The sequence below is a fragment of the Eublepharis macularius genome, chromosome 4, assembly GCF_028583425.1.
Source record: "Eublepharis macularius isolate TG4126 chromosome 4, MPM_Emac_v1.0, whole genome shotgun sequence".
NCBI lineage: Eukaryota > Metazoa > Chordata > Lepidosauria > Squamata > Eublepharidae > Eublepharis > Eublepharis macularius.
In genome coordinates this window covers 126,348,784-126,368,229 of record NC_072793.1, presented here as the reverse complement: position 1 = coordinate 126,368,229, position 19,446 = coordinate 126,348,784, and the positions used below count along the sequence as shown (strand labels likewise).

General features: G+C 42.5%; 1 protein-coding gene across 1 annotated transcript in view; it reads right to left on the bottom strand.

Moving 5' to 3' along the window:
- The window catches only part of C4H3orf20 (chromosome 4 C3orf20 homolog), a 113,137-nt gene that overhangs the window by 81,137 nt on the left and 12,554 nt on the right, over positions 1-19,446 (bottom strand). Inside the window, exons 4-8 of the mRNA XM_054976399.1 lie at positions 15,564-15,660; positions 14,852-15,031; positions 9,417-9,569; positions 7,059-7,179; positions 3,903-4,034 (exon numbers count right to left, since the gene is read on the bottom strand). Coding sequence (XP_054832374.1) covers positions 3,903-4,034; positions 7,059-7,179; positions 9,417-9,569; positions 14,852-15,031; positions 15,564-15,660 — 683 coding nt within the window. The remainder of the gene's footprint in view (positions 1-3,902; positions 4,035-7,058; positions 7,180-9,416; positions 9,570-14,851; positions 15,032-15,563; positions 15,661-19,446) is intronic.

Here is a 19,446-nt window from a genome sequence, read left to right as displayed (position 1 = left end):
TGTATATGACACATTTGAATCTTCAAAGTATATTGCATTCATTGGGCAGTATCCTAACTGCAGGCTTCCAGCATAAGGAGTAGGGTTACTAGCACGAGATAGATTTTCTGACAATTCCTAGAGAGGACTAATTTCATATTCATGTTTTCCTCAAAAGAGATGTCACACTGTCAAGCTGACAGCTATTGTTGTGTTTATTTTTCACCTGCTGCCATGCAGAGTGGTGGTGGAAAATGGGAGCTTGGGCAACGGATCCTACCAAGGAGCACTACGAAAGATCATTCCTCCAACTTAAGCAGCTCTTGTGGTGGAGGAAGAACTGTCGAAGTTAAAGTCTCCTTGGGCAGGAGGAAGGCTTCAAACTTGGTTTAGTGGAGTTGTAGGATACAGGCCACTGTGCTGTGCGGACCTGATCCTGGTCAGGAACACTGCAACACGGTAGGAAGAAAGGATCATGCCTTTCCCCCATGCTGTTCTAGGTCAGGAAAACGATGTGGGGACAAAAGCAGGGTCCCCTTCTCCCTGCATGCCACAGTGGCCCTGTCTAGAATTAGGCCCCACAGTGCAGTTTAAAGGAACCAACTCTTTAAAATGGTGGCATTTTTCTAGTGTAGCCCAGCTCTCAGGGTCTCCCAAAGAGTGGTCACTGTTTGAATCAGAAAACTGGACTAGATGGTCTATTGTCTGGCCCAACAGGAATACAGTAGTTATGATCTTTTAAAAAATTAAAATAAAGGATGCTTTGGAGTGACAGGATCCAAAGATAACAGGCATCTATTATGTCTGCTAGAAATGTGGTGGAGAATATGGGGCACTCATTGTGCTCGATAAGATCAAGATACTAACTTTGGGAATAAGGGACACTCCTTTTAAAGTGTACAGTCTCTTGCCTTAACACACAATGCATTTAAAAATATACCAGTGCTTATAACTTCAGTCAATATCTATATGGATTTCAAGACATTTTCATTTTCTTAATATTTATAGCAGCAACGTTCTTTCGCCACAATTAAAACATATATTGTTAAAGTATTTCTATATGGGTGTATGTGTTCTGTATTGCAAAAGTGGAAACAGCAGGGGTGTGGGGGAGGCCAGCTGGGACAACGGTGAATTCTTAATCTAAAGAATGGCCCAATTAACACCAAGTGACTGGGAAATATGTCATTCAGCCAGCCTATGAAAGCAGCCTGTGGAGTAATAAAACATTTTAATGGAAAGGCTGTCTTTCCACAAAAGTGCAAACACAATATAAATATTTAGAAAAAGACCTGGAAATAGGCTCTTAATGAAAAAAAAGGCTCCCTTTTCATTCACAGTGTAGTTCCTGGGGGTGACTCTTCAAAGGTCAATGGAACTCTAGGGAAGCAATCTGAAAAACAGGGCAAGATGGAACACTTCTTTTTTTTTTCCAGAGAGAGATAGAGGTATGGTTTGTCAGTTAGCCTTTATAGCAGAGTTTGCTTTTGCTGATAAGCATAAAACCAGACTACTGCAATGTATTAGCTAAAGGGCATGCTATTGTAATGCATGAGGCTTAAGCAATGCTCTGTTCAGCAACTGGAATACACACACACATACACACACGGCTTACAGTGAAATCCTAATCCAATGGACTTAGAAGGGCTATAACTCTACTTAGGATTGCACTATTAATCTTATTGCTTGCCCTTATTTCATTAATCTGATTGGGAGTGTTGAATATCCTCTAGACCAGGCCTTTGATAGACTGTCAAGTAGTCAGAGACAATCCAGACAAAGTGGTTAATACAATACCTTTATTGTAGAATACGATCCTATGCAACCAAGAGCCTTGGTCCAGACCACTAAGTTCAGTGCAAATGCCACCCCCACAATACCTTCTACATAACATAAAGCAATGCTAAGATTAATATTGCAGTTTGGGCCGTTGTGATGGGACATTCCACGGTGTGGTGGAACTTATCTCCATACATCTGCTTTTCCCCACAGGGAATGTGTCACTATAATATCGTTAGCTGTCTGAAAAGTAAACAATAGAGATGTCTGGGTAGGGAAATTCCTGAATGTTTGGAAGCAGAGCCTGGGGAGTGGAGTTTGGTGAGGGGAAGGACCTCAGCAAGGTATAATGCCAAAGAATCCACCCTCCAAAGCAGCTGTTTTCTCCAAGGGAACTGACACTTGTCTCTTAACTGAGTCTGCAAGGGTCAGCTGAACCCTATCAAAAGTGAAGAGTACAATGCCCTTCAATATCTCTGCCATTGCAACAGGCATCATTTCCATCTTGTCTGGGTTCAGTTTCAATTTGTTTGTTTTCAGCCAACTGACCACAACTGACAGGCAGTGATTTAAAATCTCTACTGCGAATCAGGGGATTTGGATAGCAAGGTATAAAGCTGATTGCCATCCACATATTGATGACATTCAATTTCATAACTACCCATAAAGGGTGAATAACATGAAGGATAAAATTGCACCTAGTGGAACCCTGCAAGATAACTCCTACCCTGGAGCTGGCTGGTCTCCAACAGCAACCTTTTGAGACTGTTCCGTGAGGAATGATTTAAACCCAACCAAGGCACATCTCCACTTCTACCTCTAAACTCCTCAACGGGATGGCACAACCTGTCTATGTCAAAGGCTGCAGATAGATCCAGAAGAAGCAACAAAGAAGCATGGGTTTTTTGTACATTCAGATGGAGGTCATCTACTAAATATCATGCCATCATCCCCATGTCTCTGCCATTAGTTATAACTAGAATTTCTCCCTCCAAATAGCAAAATTGCAGTTAAATTTTCTTGAAATCAGTTTTAGTAAGTCAGATTCAAGTCACTGGACAAAAGGGTATCAGTTGCATTTAACGTAATACAGGCTATTTCTACATAAGGAGAGGACCAGTGAGGTGAAAATGTTTTAAAAAGCAGTGTTGCTTTGATAGTATGTTATCAACTCCAGTGACTAAAGAAGAGATGTCATGTTGTTGGCATGACGCCAACAGGGCTCTCTTGAATTCAGGCAAAACTCTATGGCTTTACCCTCCTGTCCCGTCCCTCTCCTGCTAGTTGCCAGCAGATGGCTAGTAATCTTACTTTCGCACAGTGATGGGAAAAATCACCTACCACTGTGGAAGCAGGAAGGACGGAGGGTCTCAGAGATGCCATGTGCTGCAGGCCCAGTCCCTTTAACACTCACTACTGTCATCACCTCATCCATTTTCCCACTAGCTCTGTTCACAAGTTACAGTGAATGCCTGAATCACCTTTGTAGTGTACACTTGATTGTTCTTTGGACATGTGTTGGGTAATTCTCATGTTACATTCAACACATGTATAGCATGTGTGATCGAACCCCCACTTTAATCCCTGTATTGATCCCTGGTTTGTAAAGTGAATGCAAGTTGGCTTGTTCTTAAAAACAGAGGTATGCACTTACAAGTAGGCTCTATGAGCATTCTCAGAAACACGTGAACAGGGCTTTTGTCACTGAGAACCTTATGCAATCTGTGGCCAGGCAGTTCCCCTCTCCTCCTTTAAGCTTCAGCTGTCGAATTTTAAAAAGCCTTTAGGTTGAAAGAGAAAAGTGGAGCTTAGCTCTGCTCCACCCCTCTCTCTGAACTGGCTACAGGCCAAGCATCGACACAGATATTTGCCCACATCCCGCCTACCATATCCCATTTGAGCCAGGGCAAAAGTGAAGTTGAGGGTTTTGCTCCAGCTTAAATGGGGAAGCCCTGGGAACTATACACGTGCTTGGAACAGGAATGCTATAATATGCAAACAAAATAAATATTGCTGAAGGTATAGGAAAAGGTCTAGGCAGAAGGCAGCACAGTTATGCTACAGAAAGACAAGATATTTTTGAAAATCACATTCTACTTGCTCTGCAGTGTAGCCAAGATCAAAATTATTTCCATTCTTCTTACCCGCTTCTCAGTCTTGGATTCATGTGGACATCCAGCATTTGACAAAGAGAGAGTAATGATTTCATTGTGGGAAGAAAAACTAAGTGTCATGGAACGTAGACCAAGAACCTTTAGTTTTATCTGTTCATTTATCTAAGGAAGAAAAAAAATATTTAAGGTCTGAATCATTTCCCAACTGGCCTTTTTTTCTTTGTGTAAAGATTCTCTCATCAAGAGCAAAAATGGCACACACATAGGGTTTAATCTTGTGTGGTGTTACCCACATTTCAGATGAAGATTGTACATTGGTCAGGCTTCATGGCACTACCATAATGTAGTGCTATCCAAATATTGGCCAAGGGAGCACTTGAGATTACAGTGAAATGTGTGTGTGTATTCTATTTTTAGCCCTCCCTCCCCATGAATGGGCTCAGGGTGGTGTGCAATAAAATGCTTGGTACACAATAAAACAGATAAATACATTTAAAATCCAAAAAACCCCAAATGCATATAGAGCAACATCTCAGATGGCAGCCCCCTCCAATTTCTCCAGTCAAATATAAACAAAAGAGGGGAGTGGGGGCCACAGTTAATATTATTTCTGTGACTGCACTTGTAGGGGGGCAGATGGTTTCGTCGCTCTCCTGGTGGGAGACTGGTAGGGAGGCTCCTAATACAATCAAAGACTAGCCTCAACTGTATGCCTGGCGGAACACCTCTGTCATACAGGCCTGCTGAAAAGATATGAGGTCTCAGTGGGCCTGTGTGTCCTCCAACAGAGAGTTGCACCAGATTGGGGCCAGGACTGAAAAAGCCCTGGCCCTGGTCGAGGCCATTCGGGCCTACCTGGGGCCAGGGACCACCAGTAGGTTCTTATTTGCCGATCTTAGTGCTCTCTGGGGTACATATGGGGAGAGGTGGTCCTGCAGGTATGCTGGTCCCAGTCCGTTTAGAGCTTTAAAGGTTAAAACCCAAACCTTGAACTTGATCCGGAACTCCACAGGAAGCCAGTGCAGCTGTTGCAGAATTGGAGTGATATGTGCCCTGTATGGTATGCCCATCAAGACACGTGCAGCAGCATTCTGGACCCACTGTAATTTCCAGGTCAAGTCCAAGGGGAGCCCTGCATATAGCGAGTTACAGTAGTCTAACCAGTCACACATTCTCAGCCTAACCTACCTTACAGGATGCTTATGAGGATAAAATGAAGGAGGGGAGAATAATGTGTGCATGTGAATTTCTGCAGTTTTTCCCTTCCGTGTGAAGTAGTATTTCATCTCCGCCTTTTCCCACCATTACACTTCAGGCTTGACCATTTAGGATCAAAGTAGACATTACATTGAATGTGCAGCCGCTGATATTACTTAAATTTCCTCCCCCTAGTAGAATATAATTACCTTCTGTGACCTGACATCATATTATTCGGCATTTCCCTACCTACCCTCTTCCTGCCATCGGAAGCCAAAGATGTGGAGCAGGGATAGGGAAATCCAGTATGTCATGGCATCAGAATATGATTAATTTCTACCAAGCATTACAGAGAAGGAGCAATGTGTACAGCCACTGCTTTTCTTGCTGGCCGCATGCTTAGTGTATTATCAGATTTGGCCTCCACAAAAGGAGCTTACTAAGAATTAAGAAGGTATTGGGAAAGAAGAAAATCTTATGCATGAGGGGGTCGTACAGGCCTCAGCAAAGATATTTTGCTCCCTGAATTGTCTCAACTTTTCTTAGATGATTGGACATTTATTTTAGAGGAAAGATAGTAGGAAATTTTGTTTTTCTGGAGCATTGCAGTTTTGAATTATACGTTTTCTGTATTGAATAATTACATAAATGTTTTTGTTTTGGTTGAGCGCATGCATATAAGCACACACGTGCACACACACGCACACATGCACAAAAGCTTGGATCCAACTAAGTGTTTTTGTAAGCGAAATGATTTCTTTCCTTGAACAGTAGCTTTATCGCCTTCCCCCTCCTGCAGCAGCCTTAAATGCCCCTTGTTGCTCCTGGGGTACAGGTAATCCCACGGAGCAGCAATTCAGGAGGCAGTTTGGCTTGTGGAAACACTCCACTGGACCCAAGTCAAATTTCTTTAAAAGGCTTTGGGGTAAGGATTTTAAATTTACATATATTCCTCATGAGGATTGTTCCCTTTGTCATGCAGTGTAACCCCTCTAATGTCCAACAGGATTGCCACTTGTCTTGAGGTCAGAAATTCTGTGCAAAGGTTGCAAGGTCCCCTTACTCTTCCAGCGGGAGGGGAAGGACCTGGAGGGGAACATTTTTACTTTTGTCCCGGTGTCATATCATTCTACATTAAAAGAAGCTGTTAAAAGTGTAAGGAGCAACCCAACACTTCCTCCCTCATTAGCGACATGCATGGTCTCAGGTCCTTATGCATATATTAATTCTGCCATAAATAGAAATGAACACAACCGTGCACTGACACCTGAGACATTTGCTTATTCAAGTCAGGCTTCTAATGGATGAGGCCGGGTAGGGTTGCCAACTCTGTGTTGGGAAATTCCTGGAGATTTGGGGATAGAACCTGAGAAAGATGGGATTTGGGGAAGGGGGGGATCTCAGCAGGGTATAATATCATAGAGTCCACCCTCTAAGGCAGTCATTTTTGTCAGGGAAACTGATCTCTGAAGTTGAAATTCTGGAAGAACTCTAGGCCTCACCTGGAGCTTGGTAACCCTAGGGCAGAGAAGAGGGTATAGGCTAGGATGACCTGGTCTTCTTTCCTTTATCTCCCTCTGCAGCTGCCATGTGAAGGCAGCCATCAACCTTTTTCTGTTGTTGCAAAATGTCGGGCAATCTAGAGGAGGGGGTGTGGGGAAAGGATGCTCCTCCTCCGTCTTTCTTGCTTGCCCACGTTTGGCTTCTTTGTGCCTAGCTCTTCACACCTTGAAAACACATATCTGTCTCTATGTCCAGTCCATAAAAATTCTACTATGGCAATATGTGACAACACCTCTATAGGCTTCAGGTTTTTAAGCTGGAAGATGTGTCCCATTTTTATCCAAAACATAGCAATGGATCAAACAAGAAAACCATAATTTAGAGAACTCTGCAGAACAGGATCCAGTCAACAAAACATCGTTCAGAGAATGTGAGCAGCTGCCCTGGCCCAAGAACACTGGAGGCAGCAAGAGCTCAGTTCTGTACCTGAAATTCTAGTGACTGCAGAATTTGTTGTTTTGAATGCCAACTCCATTGGTGGGTCAAAATGCCATTCTTGTCTCTAATTGTTCCTCCTTCTTGAGTCATCAAGAGCGCTAATGAGCAGCTGAGTAAAAGGGGAAGCAGTTAAACCATGTATTACAAGACAGCAGAATTACATAAGACGTAGCCATTGTATCTAGTTCAAAAGACTGTGGCCAGAGGTGCTGGCTGGTATACAAGATGTTCGCCACCTTGGGAGCTCAAGCCTGCTGGCCAAAAGAGGTGCTGGCACTGAGTACTGGCATGTACAAGCAGGAAAAAAAGCTCTCTGACTATGGCTATTATTGCAATATTAATATCTTAAAAGAAAATATTCTCTCTCTCTCTCTCTCTTTTTTTTTTTTAAAAGACCACATCCTGCACATGAACTAACTTGCTGATTCATTGCCCTTGGACATGAGTGGGACCCAGCCAGCACCTGATCTTGCATGATGTCACAATGACACTGTATAGGCCCCTGGAGGCCATTAATGGAACTGTTCTGACATTGCACATAAGCAAGACAGTCTGATGCTAGGAAGCTGAGTGTGATGTGTTAGAACTGGAAAGGGAAGCTCAGTGAACCACTTTTCTGGAAATGCAAAAGCAAACAGAAGTCTAGTGCAGGCTTAAGCCTGTGATGGCTCCAGAACCACATCCTATCCTGCTATCTCATTTACTCGCTTTCTCTATACACTGCTTTTCATGACAGTGACCTTTTTTTCTCCCTGAGTTGTACCATGTGGTGCACCCATTAGTTACACCCAGTGGGGTTAAGCTTTTAACATCTGCCATTAACAGCTTCCCATAACACATGCTTCAGAGAGTGAAAATTGAGATAATTAATTATCTCTCGTATAAAAAGAGTGATAGATGGGAATCATAACAATAAATGGCCAGTAACGGCAGACTAAATGATCTAGACAACTTAGTATTTAAAAGTCTGCCATAAAATGATAAAACACATTTGATTTGATTGGAGTGATGACCCTTGCTTTTCTATCTGTGTCGCTGACTAGCTATGTGACCTTGGAAGAGTCTCTTAGCCTGTATTTCCAGTTTATTCATCTGTAAAATTCAGCTAACACTTCTGTCATAAGATACTTAAGAGTGCCGGGAAGGGGAAAATTCTACTAGTCCTCTTTCTACAGAGATTAATACCATGTTAATCAAGATTCAAGTCCAGTGGCACCAACAGGATTTTCAGGGTATAAGCTTTCAAAAGTCACAGCTCCCTTTGTCAGATAAGTATCTTGTTGGTCTTTAAGGTGCCATGGGACAAATCTTGCCGTTTTACTGCAAATCAACATGGCTACCCACCTGAAACTACCCTGGCAATGGAATCCTAAGCAGAGTTGCTCCCTTGTAAATCTATTAAATCAATGGGCTTAGAAGGGTGTAACTATGTTTTGGTTAAGTTATGGTTCTGAGATTACTAGCACCAAGTTCTGGGGTTACTAGCACTAAGTGAAGCTTTACTTCAGAGGTCTGGAATCTTCTATTCATAGGAGAGTCCGTCATTGTTATATTCTGATCGATCAAGCAGTGTTCATAAATGGAGCCTGGCTGAGGATAGGTTTATGCAAATATTAGTATAATATTACATAATCAAATTTAATTTGAGCTAACATCTTATTAAAGATATCTTAGTCAATTAATCAATTAATGGATCTATTAAATTGACAGAAATTGGCATATGAGGAAAAACAATAGCTCTAATGAGAAAAGGATGCTTTATTTTTAGAGCAGCATGCATCGTCTTGGAAGATGATTCCTCCCCCCCCCTTCTCTCTCAAACAGGATGTAATACCTCTGAGTTTTTATACAATCATTTAAAAATAATTAAAATATTCTGCTTGATTAATCTAGCTGATCAAGCAGTGCAGCCCTAATTTTAACTACTTTACTTCAGTTGAAAACCTTCAGTTCTAAGCTTGTCATTTGCCTGCTGACAACAGCCGATCCTTCAACCCCACCTTCAATCCCTAGCCTTTGATGATTTGAGGAGCAAGAAGCAAAATGGAAGGAGACAGTGTTGATCATAAAGCCCACAGTCATTATAAGGATTCCTAGAGCATCACCCAGAAGTGGTGTCATATCCTCTATGATGCTTTAGGGATTTCCCTAGTCTCTGTGATCTTTGCTATATGTGATGTCACACTCCTGAAATTCCACCTCCCTAGACTAGTCCCCCCAAATCTCCTGCCATTTGCTGACACAAGACTGGCAACACTACTCCATCCCTAGATTACAAGGGGTAGTTAACTGTTGCACCTCGTTCTACCCCAGCCCAAACAGGAAGGATCCATTAGTGCCACTTACCTGGTTTTAAACGAGTAATGTACACATGATTGTCCATATGACATAAATGTACCTAGAAGAGAAGAACGCCGAACATCGTGGTACAAAAGGGTGATTGTTTTTCCTATGCAGCACACAGGAAACTGGTATATTGCAATATTTCCCGATGGATAACTTTTATGTGGGTCAAGTAACATCACGTGAGAAAGGACACTCATCTAGCTAATTCTACTGATGTTCAAAACTTAGTGATAATTCAAGTTCACTCTGTCAAACCTCTGAAGTTAGTATATATAGAAGTGTTCTTGCTAGTCACAGTCTGTCAGCATAACATGAGAGTGATGATTACATGGGATAAACTGCAAGACACAAGCATTCTAGGTCCTCTCCAGAAGTCTGCATTTTCTGGCCTGGAAGACTAGCATGTAGAGACTCCAGTGTTAGGATAATGCACTGTTCATTGTATTTCTTTAAACATTTAGACACCACATGTTCACCAAGTTGGGGCTCAAGGAAATTTTACAATCTAATAAACTTCAGTCACAAGAATAAAACATTTCAGTTTCAACATCAACATCCAAAGAAGTCATCTCAGCCCATTAAACTCTACCTATAGTCAAATACCCACCTAAAAAGTTGTGTTTTAGAGGATCAGCTGTTTGAAAATCTCTTGCATCTGGAAAACTAACACAAAGGCAAGGAGCTGTTGTCCGAACCTTCTCTAAGTCATGTTAGCTTTCCATATGCAAGGAACCAGCAAAAACACATATCTTCCTTCTGCAATCATCCCACTGCTTGTTGTCGCCAGTTTCATTTTGTGTGCTGATCATTGCCACAGTGCTAGCAGTGAAGCTTCATTCAAGGCAACTGAATAAAGACTGTGTGATGGAGTGAAGGGTGGCTCTGTCTGTGAAGCAGCCACATCTAAGGGGTCATTTCCCTGACAACTTTATAAGCACCATGGCGGCAAATGAATCTATTAGCCAAAGTGATGAGCTAGAAAGAGGGGATGTAAAGGCCTCTGAAAGGCGGTCTTTGTGCTTAACACGCCGTGTTAGAAAGCAGAGACTGATAAATGGAGTCATTTGAACTGCCAAAGTAAGAGGAAATCTTGCACTAAGAGCCTTTCATTCTTAATTCCCAGTTCAGTGGGAAGATCAAACGGAGCATGTGCTTCTGTGAAACAACTCCAAATGAACCACAGCCAAGTGGTTGTCAAGGGAAATGGGGGGGGGAGGAACAGAGAAAGTGATTCTGAAGGTTCAGTTCTATGCTGTTAACAATGGGAGTGGTTTAGGCTGCAAAGCTGGAGTTCAAGGCCCTGAGCCTGCTCATGCGGGGAGGGCGGAATATAAATCGAATATAAATAAAATAAAGAAAGGACACCAAATATTACATTTTTATCCTGCTCTTCCTCTGAGGAGGTGTTCTCTCTCCCCTTCTCCATTATATCCTCACCACAGCACTGTGAGGTAGAAGCGAGCTGTGACTCACGAAAGTTCATACCCTACCACAAATTTCGACTGAGGGCCAAGCTACAAGTGACGAATGACACAGGTTGGACACCTGTCAGCTTCCCTCAAGTTTTGCTGGGAAATGTAGGCATTCTGGTCTTACAGCTTGGCTCTCTGACTGCTGTCCAATGGACTTTTCAACTGTCAGTTGTCCAACATTCCGCCAAACTGCCTACATTTCCCATCAAAACTTGAGGGAAGCTGACAAGTGTCCAACCTGTGTCATTCGTCACTTGTAGCATGGCCCTAAGACTAAGTGCTACCGGACTCTTACTCTTTTCTACTGCTACAGAAAGACTAACACAGCTACCCATCTTGATCTATCTCCACTGTGAGATAGGTTAGAGTATGAGAGAGTGACTATCCCAAGATCTCACAGTGTGTTTCATAGCAGTCTGGGGATTTGAAATAGGTCTCTTGGATCCTAATCTGATATTCTAACCCAGTGGCACCCACTCAGTGGCTCAGAAGCCACCTGTGATTCTTCTGAGCACCACTGTGACACCTGTTCTATGTATCAGGCAAGCGGACAAGGTAATGCTCTTGCAAGCAGAAAACTTAGCAGAGGAGAGGTTCTAACCATCTTGTCTCCTGCAGAACTGGAGTTCAGTTTGAAGGGAATTTTTAACATAGAGATGCATTTATTTTTTATCATTCAGCCAAATAAAGAGTTCTGGAGAACTTGATTCGGTTTCGTTTTCTCGGCCATGTCAGACGTTCCTCTCCACAGGTCCGGGAGGAAGCGCCTGAGCAGCCTGACCGGGCGGCTGATCTGTGAAGATTAGCCCCCAGGACTCCCAGTGAGGGAGACAGGGTCCGGAACGCGGTGGGAAGAGCCCCCTGAAATCGATGCGGGGGGTAAATTGCCCGTTTGTCCCTATGGAGGCCGGCAGACGTGTGCGGTACCTTGAGTGCTTCCGGGCCATGGAAAACGGCAAAGAGCAGAACTAGGTGGAAGCCTGTAAGTAAGCGAATCCCTTCTGTTATTACAAGCGCACGCGAAGGAGTGGTGGGATCTGAAGCTAAGAAGGCTCGTTCTTCCTCCTCGCTGAGTTTCAGAATTTGGTTGGTGGTCCCCCCCCCCTAAAATGGCAGTGAAAAAGCAGAGTCCCGCTTTGGGCAAGTCAATTTCGGCTGCCCTGCAGGCGAAAGGAGAGTCGCTCGAAGACTTGGTGAAAAGGTCGGTTATCGAAGCCATAAAGCCCTTTGTTGACAAGCTGAATGAAACAGATCAAAGGGTGGGCTTAATTGAGAGTGAAGTGAAAACCATCAAGGAAGCAGCGGGGGGGGAAGAGAAGTCTGCCCGGGAAAATGCGTCACTCGTGAGGGCAACGAATAAAGAGTTAAAGCTGGTGGAGAACCAGCTCATCGGGCTACAAGTGGAACGAACACAGACAATTTTGCGCCTCCAGAACGTGAAAGAGGAGGAAAATGAGGATTTATGGGGTCTGGCCTCGGAACTATTGGTGACACCCGTGAGGGCAACTAAAGAAGAGGTAAAAAGCGCCATTTTGGAAGTCCGTCGGGCTTCTTCAAAATATGCAACGAAGCGTCAGCTGCCTCGCGAGATCATAATTGAGTTTTCATCTAAAAGGATCCGAGACACTATCCTATACAACTCATATAATGCGGATCTGGATTTTCTGGGTAATAAAGTCAAGATACTGAAGGACGTCCCATTTTTAGTTCGGAAAAGAAGATTTAAGTATAAAAAGCTCGCAGCTCTTTTGAGGGAACGTGGAATAAAGTATAAATGGCTATTTCCGGAAGGTATTTGGTTCAGTTACAAAGATCAAGCTTACAAGATAATATCAGAAGATCAATTAAGGGATTTTGAGGACAAAAATCAAGAATTTCAGCAAGACACCAAGCAAGAAGAAAAGGCGAAGTCTGAAGGCGGGGGAGGGAACGAGCACTGCGGCTGCAGTTGCTCAGAGAGAATTGCGTCCGAGGCCCGGGGGGGGGGGAGGAAGACTTAATTTGGATTGTAATTTGTATTTTGCAAAGTCAGCCACTCCATCAATATCATACAAAGTTTTAATTTTTTAATAATGGCAGTATGAAGGGAAAGCATTATGTGTAGTGTAGTGTTGTTATATGTTGCTGTTTTTTTCTTTCCTTCCCCTGCCCCCCTTCTCTCCCTTTGTATTGTTAGTCAATGTAGTTAATAAAAAAAAATAAAAATCTTTAAAAAAAAAAGAGTTCTGGAGAACTTGAAAGTTTGCAAAATGTCTTCTCTCCTAAGTCTGACTTATAAACCCTTCCCAAGGGCCAGCTGAGGTGCCACAGTGGTGAGGGGAGAGACATGTTCTCAATACCTTGCTCAGACGTCCTCTAGTAATTTTAAAAGTTATATTTTACATTTAATATGGTTATATCTTATATTATTGTGTGTGTGTGTTCAGTATAGTGCCACATGGAGTATACAATATTCATGTGGCTCTTGTGATTTGTGGTATTTGCAAATGTGGCTCTCCACAAGCCACAGAGTACCATTGCTCTAACTATTGTCCCACACTGTCTGATTTCACTATTGTACTAAATTGTGCTGCTCCTAACGATGAAAGCTTCCACACTCTTTACTCCACATTCTGTCCTGAACCTCAGAGACTCCTCTGTACAGGTCTCAGAAGAAAACGGCCACATCCAGGATTCTTCCCATTTCTGATGCAATGGCTGATGCATGTAAGATATTTCAGAGAAATGGTAGGATGCAAAGAAGCAAGCAAGTAGAAGTGTTTTAATAAAACAATGTTGGTGCAAATAGGATTGCCAACCTCCAGGTAGGGCCTGGAGATCACCCAGAATCACAGCTGATCTCCACACTACAGGGATCAGTTCCCCTGGAGAAAGTGGCTGCTTTGGAGGGAGGACTCTTTGGCATTATACCCCCCTGAAGTCCCTCCCTTACCCCTGAAGTTGGCAAATCCTGCCCTCCCCAAGATACACCCTCCAAATCTCCAAGAATTTCCTAACAGGGAGTTGGCAACCCTAAGAACAAACAGGAATATCCCATTAGATCTACTGGAATCTCGCATGGGTAATGGGCCACATCCAGTCTTAAGCTATTCCTGGGGTTCTACATCGCCCAGGAGCAGCATTGTGGGGTCATTTAGGGCTGCAACAGAAGGAGGAGGCTGGGAAATAGTTTTTCCCTGGATGGAAATCCTTCCATCTGCAGAAATTGTAAGTGGGAAATTGTAAGCCTATTAGGGAGGGGCCATATCTCAGTGGTAGAGATGTGCATGATAATGCAGAAGGTCCCAGGTTCAGTCCCCGGCATCTCCAGTTAAAAGGATCTGGTGGTAGGTGGTGTGAAAACCTCTGCCTGAGAGCTGCTGCCAGACAATACTGAACTTGATGGACCCATGTTCTGATTCAGAATAAGGCAGATTCATGTATTCATGAGTGATAATGTGCATCTCGCACATTTAAAGGCAGTAGATACGACTCTCCTTTCCTCCATTTTATCCCCACAGCCACAACTGTGCAATGGGTTAAGCTGAGAGCAAGCGCATGGCCCCAGGTAAGTTAATGAGGATTTAAATCTAAGTTTACAAGGTCCAAGTTTAACTACTATGCCATAGCAGGCACATGTAAAATCTGAGCTGGAACTGCCCCAGTTGTTTGTATTCTGAAACTTCTATAAAACATGCCACAGACTTTTAACTATCACACACACACACAAACTACAGAGTATATGGCTGGATCCCACTACCAGAGGTACTTATTGATGCCATCTGAGATTTTGATTCATCCAACTCATAAATGTCTGCAGAGAGCTAAATTGCTGAATTTTGTAGCTGGATCCCACACAGAAGTATATCAAATGAGTATTAGCTAATTACATGCCCTAAACTCTGCCAACAGTAAGCAGCTTCAACGTTTTCTGCAAATTTGGCAACAATCCAACTCTTTTTGTTCTTCCAAGACAAAGGATACAAGATAAATGATGTTCCATCAGGAAAGGAATAGTGGAACTTCTTTGCCTTTGTGCGCGGCTTAGGTTCTGGGACCAAACCTTTCGAAGACATAGATGGTGTTTTGGTGAGAGTTGGATAGTGTCTCAGCATTAGGGGCCTTGTATAGCCTTTTGCTTTGTAAGCAGCCTTCTCCACCTCTCTAGAAGAAACAGACATCATAGCATCTTCTGTCAGGGATATTTATGTGGGAAGAGGGTCACAGCTTCAATTGGTATGTATATATTACTATTAATACCATTTACAGAAAGTGCTCTCAGGGTGGTCTGTATTGTTTTACGGGCTTATAACCAATCAGACACGTACATTCACAAGGGAGAACTGATACAGATTGTCTAAGAATGTGCATTGGGAAGTCCCCGGTTCAAATCTCAGCCACAAATAGGGTAGCCAACTTATAAACTTATAGATATCCCTCAAATATCAATTTGATTTGCAAAGAATTATCAGGTGACAATATTTAACCCCATGTCATAGAAAGCTTCAACTGTCCATTTCTAACCATTTAACCTTTATTAAAGGGGCAGGACTTTTTTCTCCTTTTCACCTTGCAACATAAGCCTCAAACTTACTTACAGCATTGGTCACTTTCAGTGTATTAAGACCCTCTGAAATTGGCCTGTCATTAGATATGAAGATATGTGCTCTATTCTTAAATCTTTGGGGATGCTTACATACGTCGACAAATTTCTCGGAGCTTCTCCCTGGCTTGGGGACATGGATCAAGTCTTTCATCATAAAAGCTTGTATCTTGACTGATTTTACGTTTACCTGCAAAAATATATTTGGAAACAAAGATTAAAGAAAGCAGCTTTCCCAGTAACTCTGTAAATCTTTGAAGAAGATCAGGTGCCCATTGCCTCTTGTGACATTTCCTGTCAAACCACTGGAAACACCAGGTCTGGCCTAACTGCTAGGCACACCTAGGCGATTGCCTGGGGCACCAGAGGGGAAGGGGTGCCTTCCAGCCCTGTCACCACCCCACCCACCTACTCACAACAGACCTAGAAGGTACTCCTAACGCCAGTGAGCAGGCCACTAGGAGCCTGTTCTCCCTTCTTGCAGTATGGGGCAATGGCTTCCTGCCACCCTGAGGTGTTGGATGGAGAGAAAGGCAGGATCAGTTCCTGCCGCTCTGAGACACGAGGTGGCAAGGAGGACAAGCAGCAGCTTTGAATCCTCAGGCACCAAATATCCTTGGACTAGCCTTGGGAACAAGAGAAGGGGAGGATCCACTCTGTAATTATTATTTACATCTCTCATACAAGTTGGCTACCTGTCAATACAAATATAACATAATGTAACAATTTATATATAACTCACTTAACTCAAATCAAATTCTTTTAATGACAGCCTAACCCAAATTACCCTGGGAGGAGACATTAATATAATTTCTGATACTTTCCTAACCTAAAGTCATCCACCCCTCTATAAAAAAATTCTTGTACATAGAGTAGTTTTAGCAAATATGGCTTTTAGAATATAAGAGACACATTAACCTTACCAGGGCCGATTCCAGATGACTAACCTTAAGTCGCTTCATGCCGCCCTCTTCCGGATCGCGATGGGGAAAATGCGAAATATCGCGTTTCCTCGCGCGAGTTTTGTGCGACGACGCGCAAAACTCGCGCGAGGAAACGCGATATTTCGCATTTTCCCCGTCGCGATCCGGAAGAGGGCGGCATGAAGCGACTTAAGGTTAGTCATCTGGAATCGGCCCATGTCTGGTGAGTAAGGTTGCCAACTCTGGGTTGGAATATTCCTGGAAATTTGGAGGTGGAGCCTAAGCAGGGCAGGGTTTGGGGAGGGGAGGGACTTCCGTAGGATATAATGCCCATAGAGATCATCCTCCGTAGTTTAACCTCTTTAGTCTGGAGATTAGTTGGAATTTCAGGAGATCTCCAGGCCCTACCTGGAGGATGACAAACTAACGGGTGAGGCGACATGGCCTGGTGAACTATGACTCATCCAGGGGTGAGAAATTACTAATTCTACTACCTGCAGCACCACCTACACCGGAATTGGTTTTCATATGGATTATGAAGTGTGGTCACCAATGGTCTTGGGTTAAAAGATGCGTTTATCCAGGTCTATGTGACCATGATCCTGCCTGGCTACTTTACAACTATTTGTTTCACAACTCTCCTCTTTCTCCTAGAGACTTTTTCCTAAGCTTCTACTAAAGAAATCTATCCATCTCAGACAAACTAATAGCTGAAGATACAACAATACTGTAGGCTAATAGCATGCCCTGATGTGCTCCAGGCTATCCTCTGGGATGCCACAAATGAGATATTTTGATTAGTGGTCTCTGTGAACAAAACAGCAAAATGAGGCTGCCAAGGAAAAGCTGTTGAAGGAAACCAGCCATTTGGAACAGAGGCATACAAGCTTTAACAGCACTATGAAAGACAGAAAGCATGCAGCCAAAGACTGGGGTTGGATTTGTAAAGAAAGAGGCAAAATTTATGAAGCAGCGACTTATCTAAATGAAATCTATTATGAATTTGGTAATTAAAAAATTCTGAATGATTAGCTAGGCATGTAAAGATGAACACAGAAGATGCCAATCAACCATCTGTTACTTTTTTATGAACAAGCACATCCCACCAGCCCGTTGAGAATAATATCAATACTTACCTTGACGAGAAGGACGGTCAAGCGCCATAAGAGGATTTTCAACAGCTCCTGAACCAAGAAATACCCATGGAAAACATTAAACATGCTGTTTCCCAGTTTTTAAAAACCATAAATCAAGATTAGATTAGTTTTCTACTGAATTTTATAAACATTTGTGGGACACTATAGCTTCACATCTTTAAAAAAATTGCTTAATAGTGTAATGGACAGGGGTCTGTATCTCAGTCACATGGAGTCAAGCCAGATTACTTTTCATGCCAAAACCAGGCAATGACCCCCATGCATCCAGAACATCACTGGCCCCGTCATGCTCACAGCAACCTTGGCTGGCAGGATAAGTTCCATCCTACACTAACTGCATTTAAAAGGATCAGGCTGAGTCCATCCCAAGCAGACATCTATGAGATTATGAGCAGAAGACTCTTCAGTATAGCCCAGCAGAGCCATCATGCAGTGCCCTCTATTTAGGGGTATGGCAAGGCCATTATTCTTCAACTTGCCATTTTGATTGATCCCTTGGCCAAAGCGATTTCAAATGATGGACTGATAAAAGGTCTCTCTAATAATAAGAGAGAGCATGTTGTTCTTGCTGCTATTATTGCTTGCTTTTATATTAACTGTCCTGTGCAGCTCAATAGTGTGGACAGTTAGGGTAAAGTTGTCAGAATTTTATTTATTTATTTATTTATTTATTTATTTATTTATTTATTTATTTATTTATTTATTTATTTATTTATTTATTTATAGTCCGCCTTTCTCACTGAGACTCAAGGCGGATTACATAGTGTGAGATTAGTACAATCAGTGGCAAGGACAAGGGCAGGCATTTCCATACGGTGTCAAGAACATTTCCATTAACAATGTCATGGGGTAAATGAATATAAGTTTACAAAGACGTAGTATTAGCAAGGATCCAGTATGGGGTTGAGGAATTAACTGTGAATGATCAAATTTGTTTTGTTTTAACACATCACACATCAGGGCTGTCTTCTGCAAACAACATTTTAAAAAAATAGATATCAGTATCCCTATAAAAAGTTTCTCATCTCCAGAAGCTCAGCATAAGTGCAAGGGTATAGTAGGTGTACAGAGGCCTAAAGCTACATAATCTAATGTTGATGGGTAGAAGTGCAGCAGTAACGATTTATTTTATTTCATTTATACTAGTGGTCATACAAAGTAGCTTACATCATTCTTCTCTCTTTTATCCTCACAACAGCCCTGAGAGGTAGCTGAGGCTAAGAGTACATGACTGTCCCAGGGTCAGCCAACAAGCTTCCACGGCAGAGTGGGGATTCGATCCTGAGTCTCCCATATCCTACCCCAACACCCTAACTTCTATAACAGATGTCAGTCTTTCCTAAATTTATTTTTTTCTTTCTTTCTTTTTTAATAAAGTTTTTTTTTATTTTTACTAGAAATAGGGAATACAGAATAGAAGGGATGGGGGGGGGGGAAGATTCATATTATAGAAATCAAACACATTGCACCGTTCAATCTAATATATTTCTTATTACCGTTGTATTCTGCAGACCAGCTATTTATTTGCAGATTTTTCCATGTATTTTTAGTATTGTCAAATTTATTTTATTTTTTCAAATACTTAACAATGAGGAATGCACTCAACGTATTTAAAGAACTGGCACTGCGGGGCTGAAAACTGCATCGATCAAGGGGGTGGGATCTGTTTCCGCTCTACACTCCTTGGAGGAAGGGTAGGATAAATGGTGATTAAACAGCATAGATTCAAACACTTGTTCCATTATAGAGGCCTGGGGTACGATATGGAAAGCAGTGTGGTGTCTTTCTTCTTCAATTAGGCAAATACTTTGAAACTATTGCTCTGGTGGCTTCTCATGCCTCTAAAACTCTATCACATTTAAAAGACCTCCTGACTTAGCAACGGATATAAAGGTC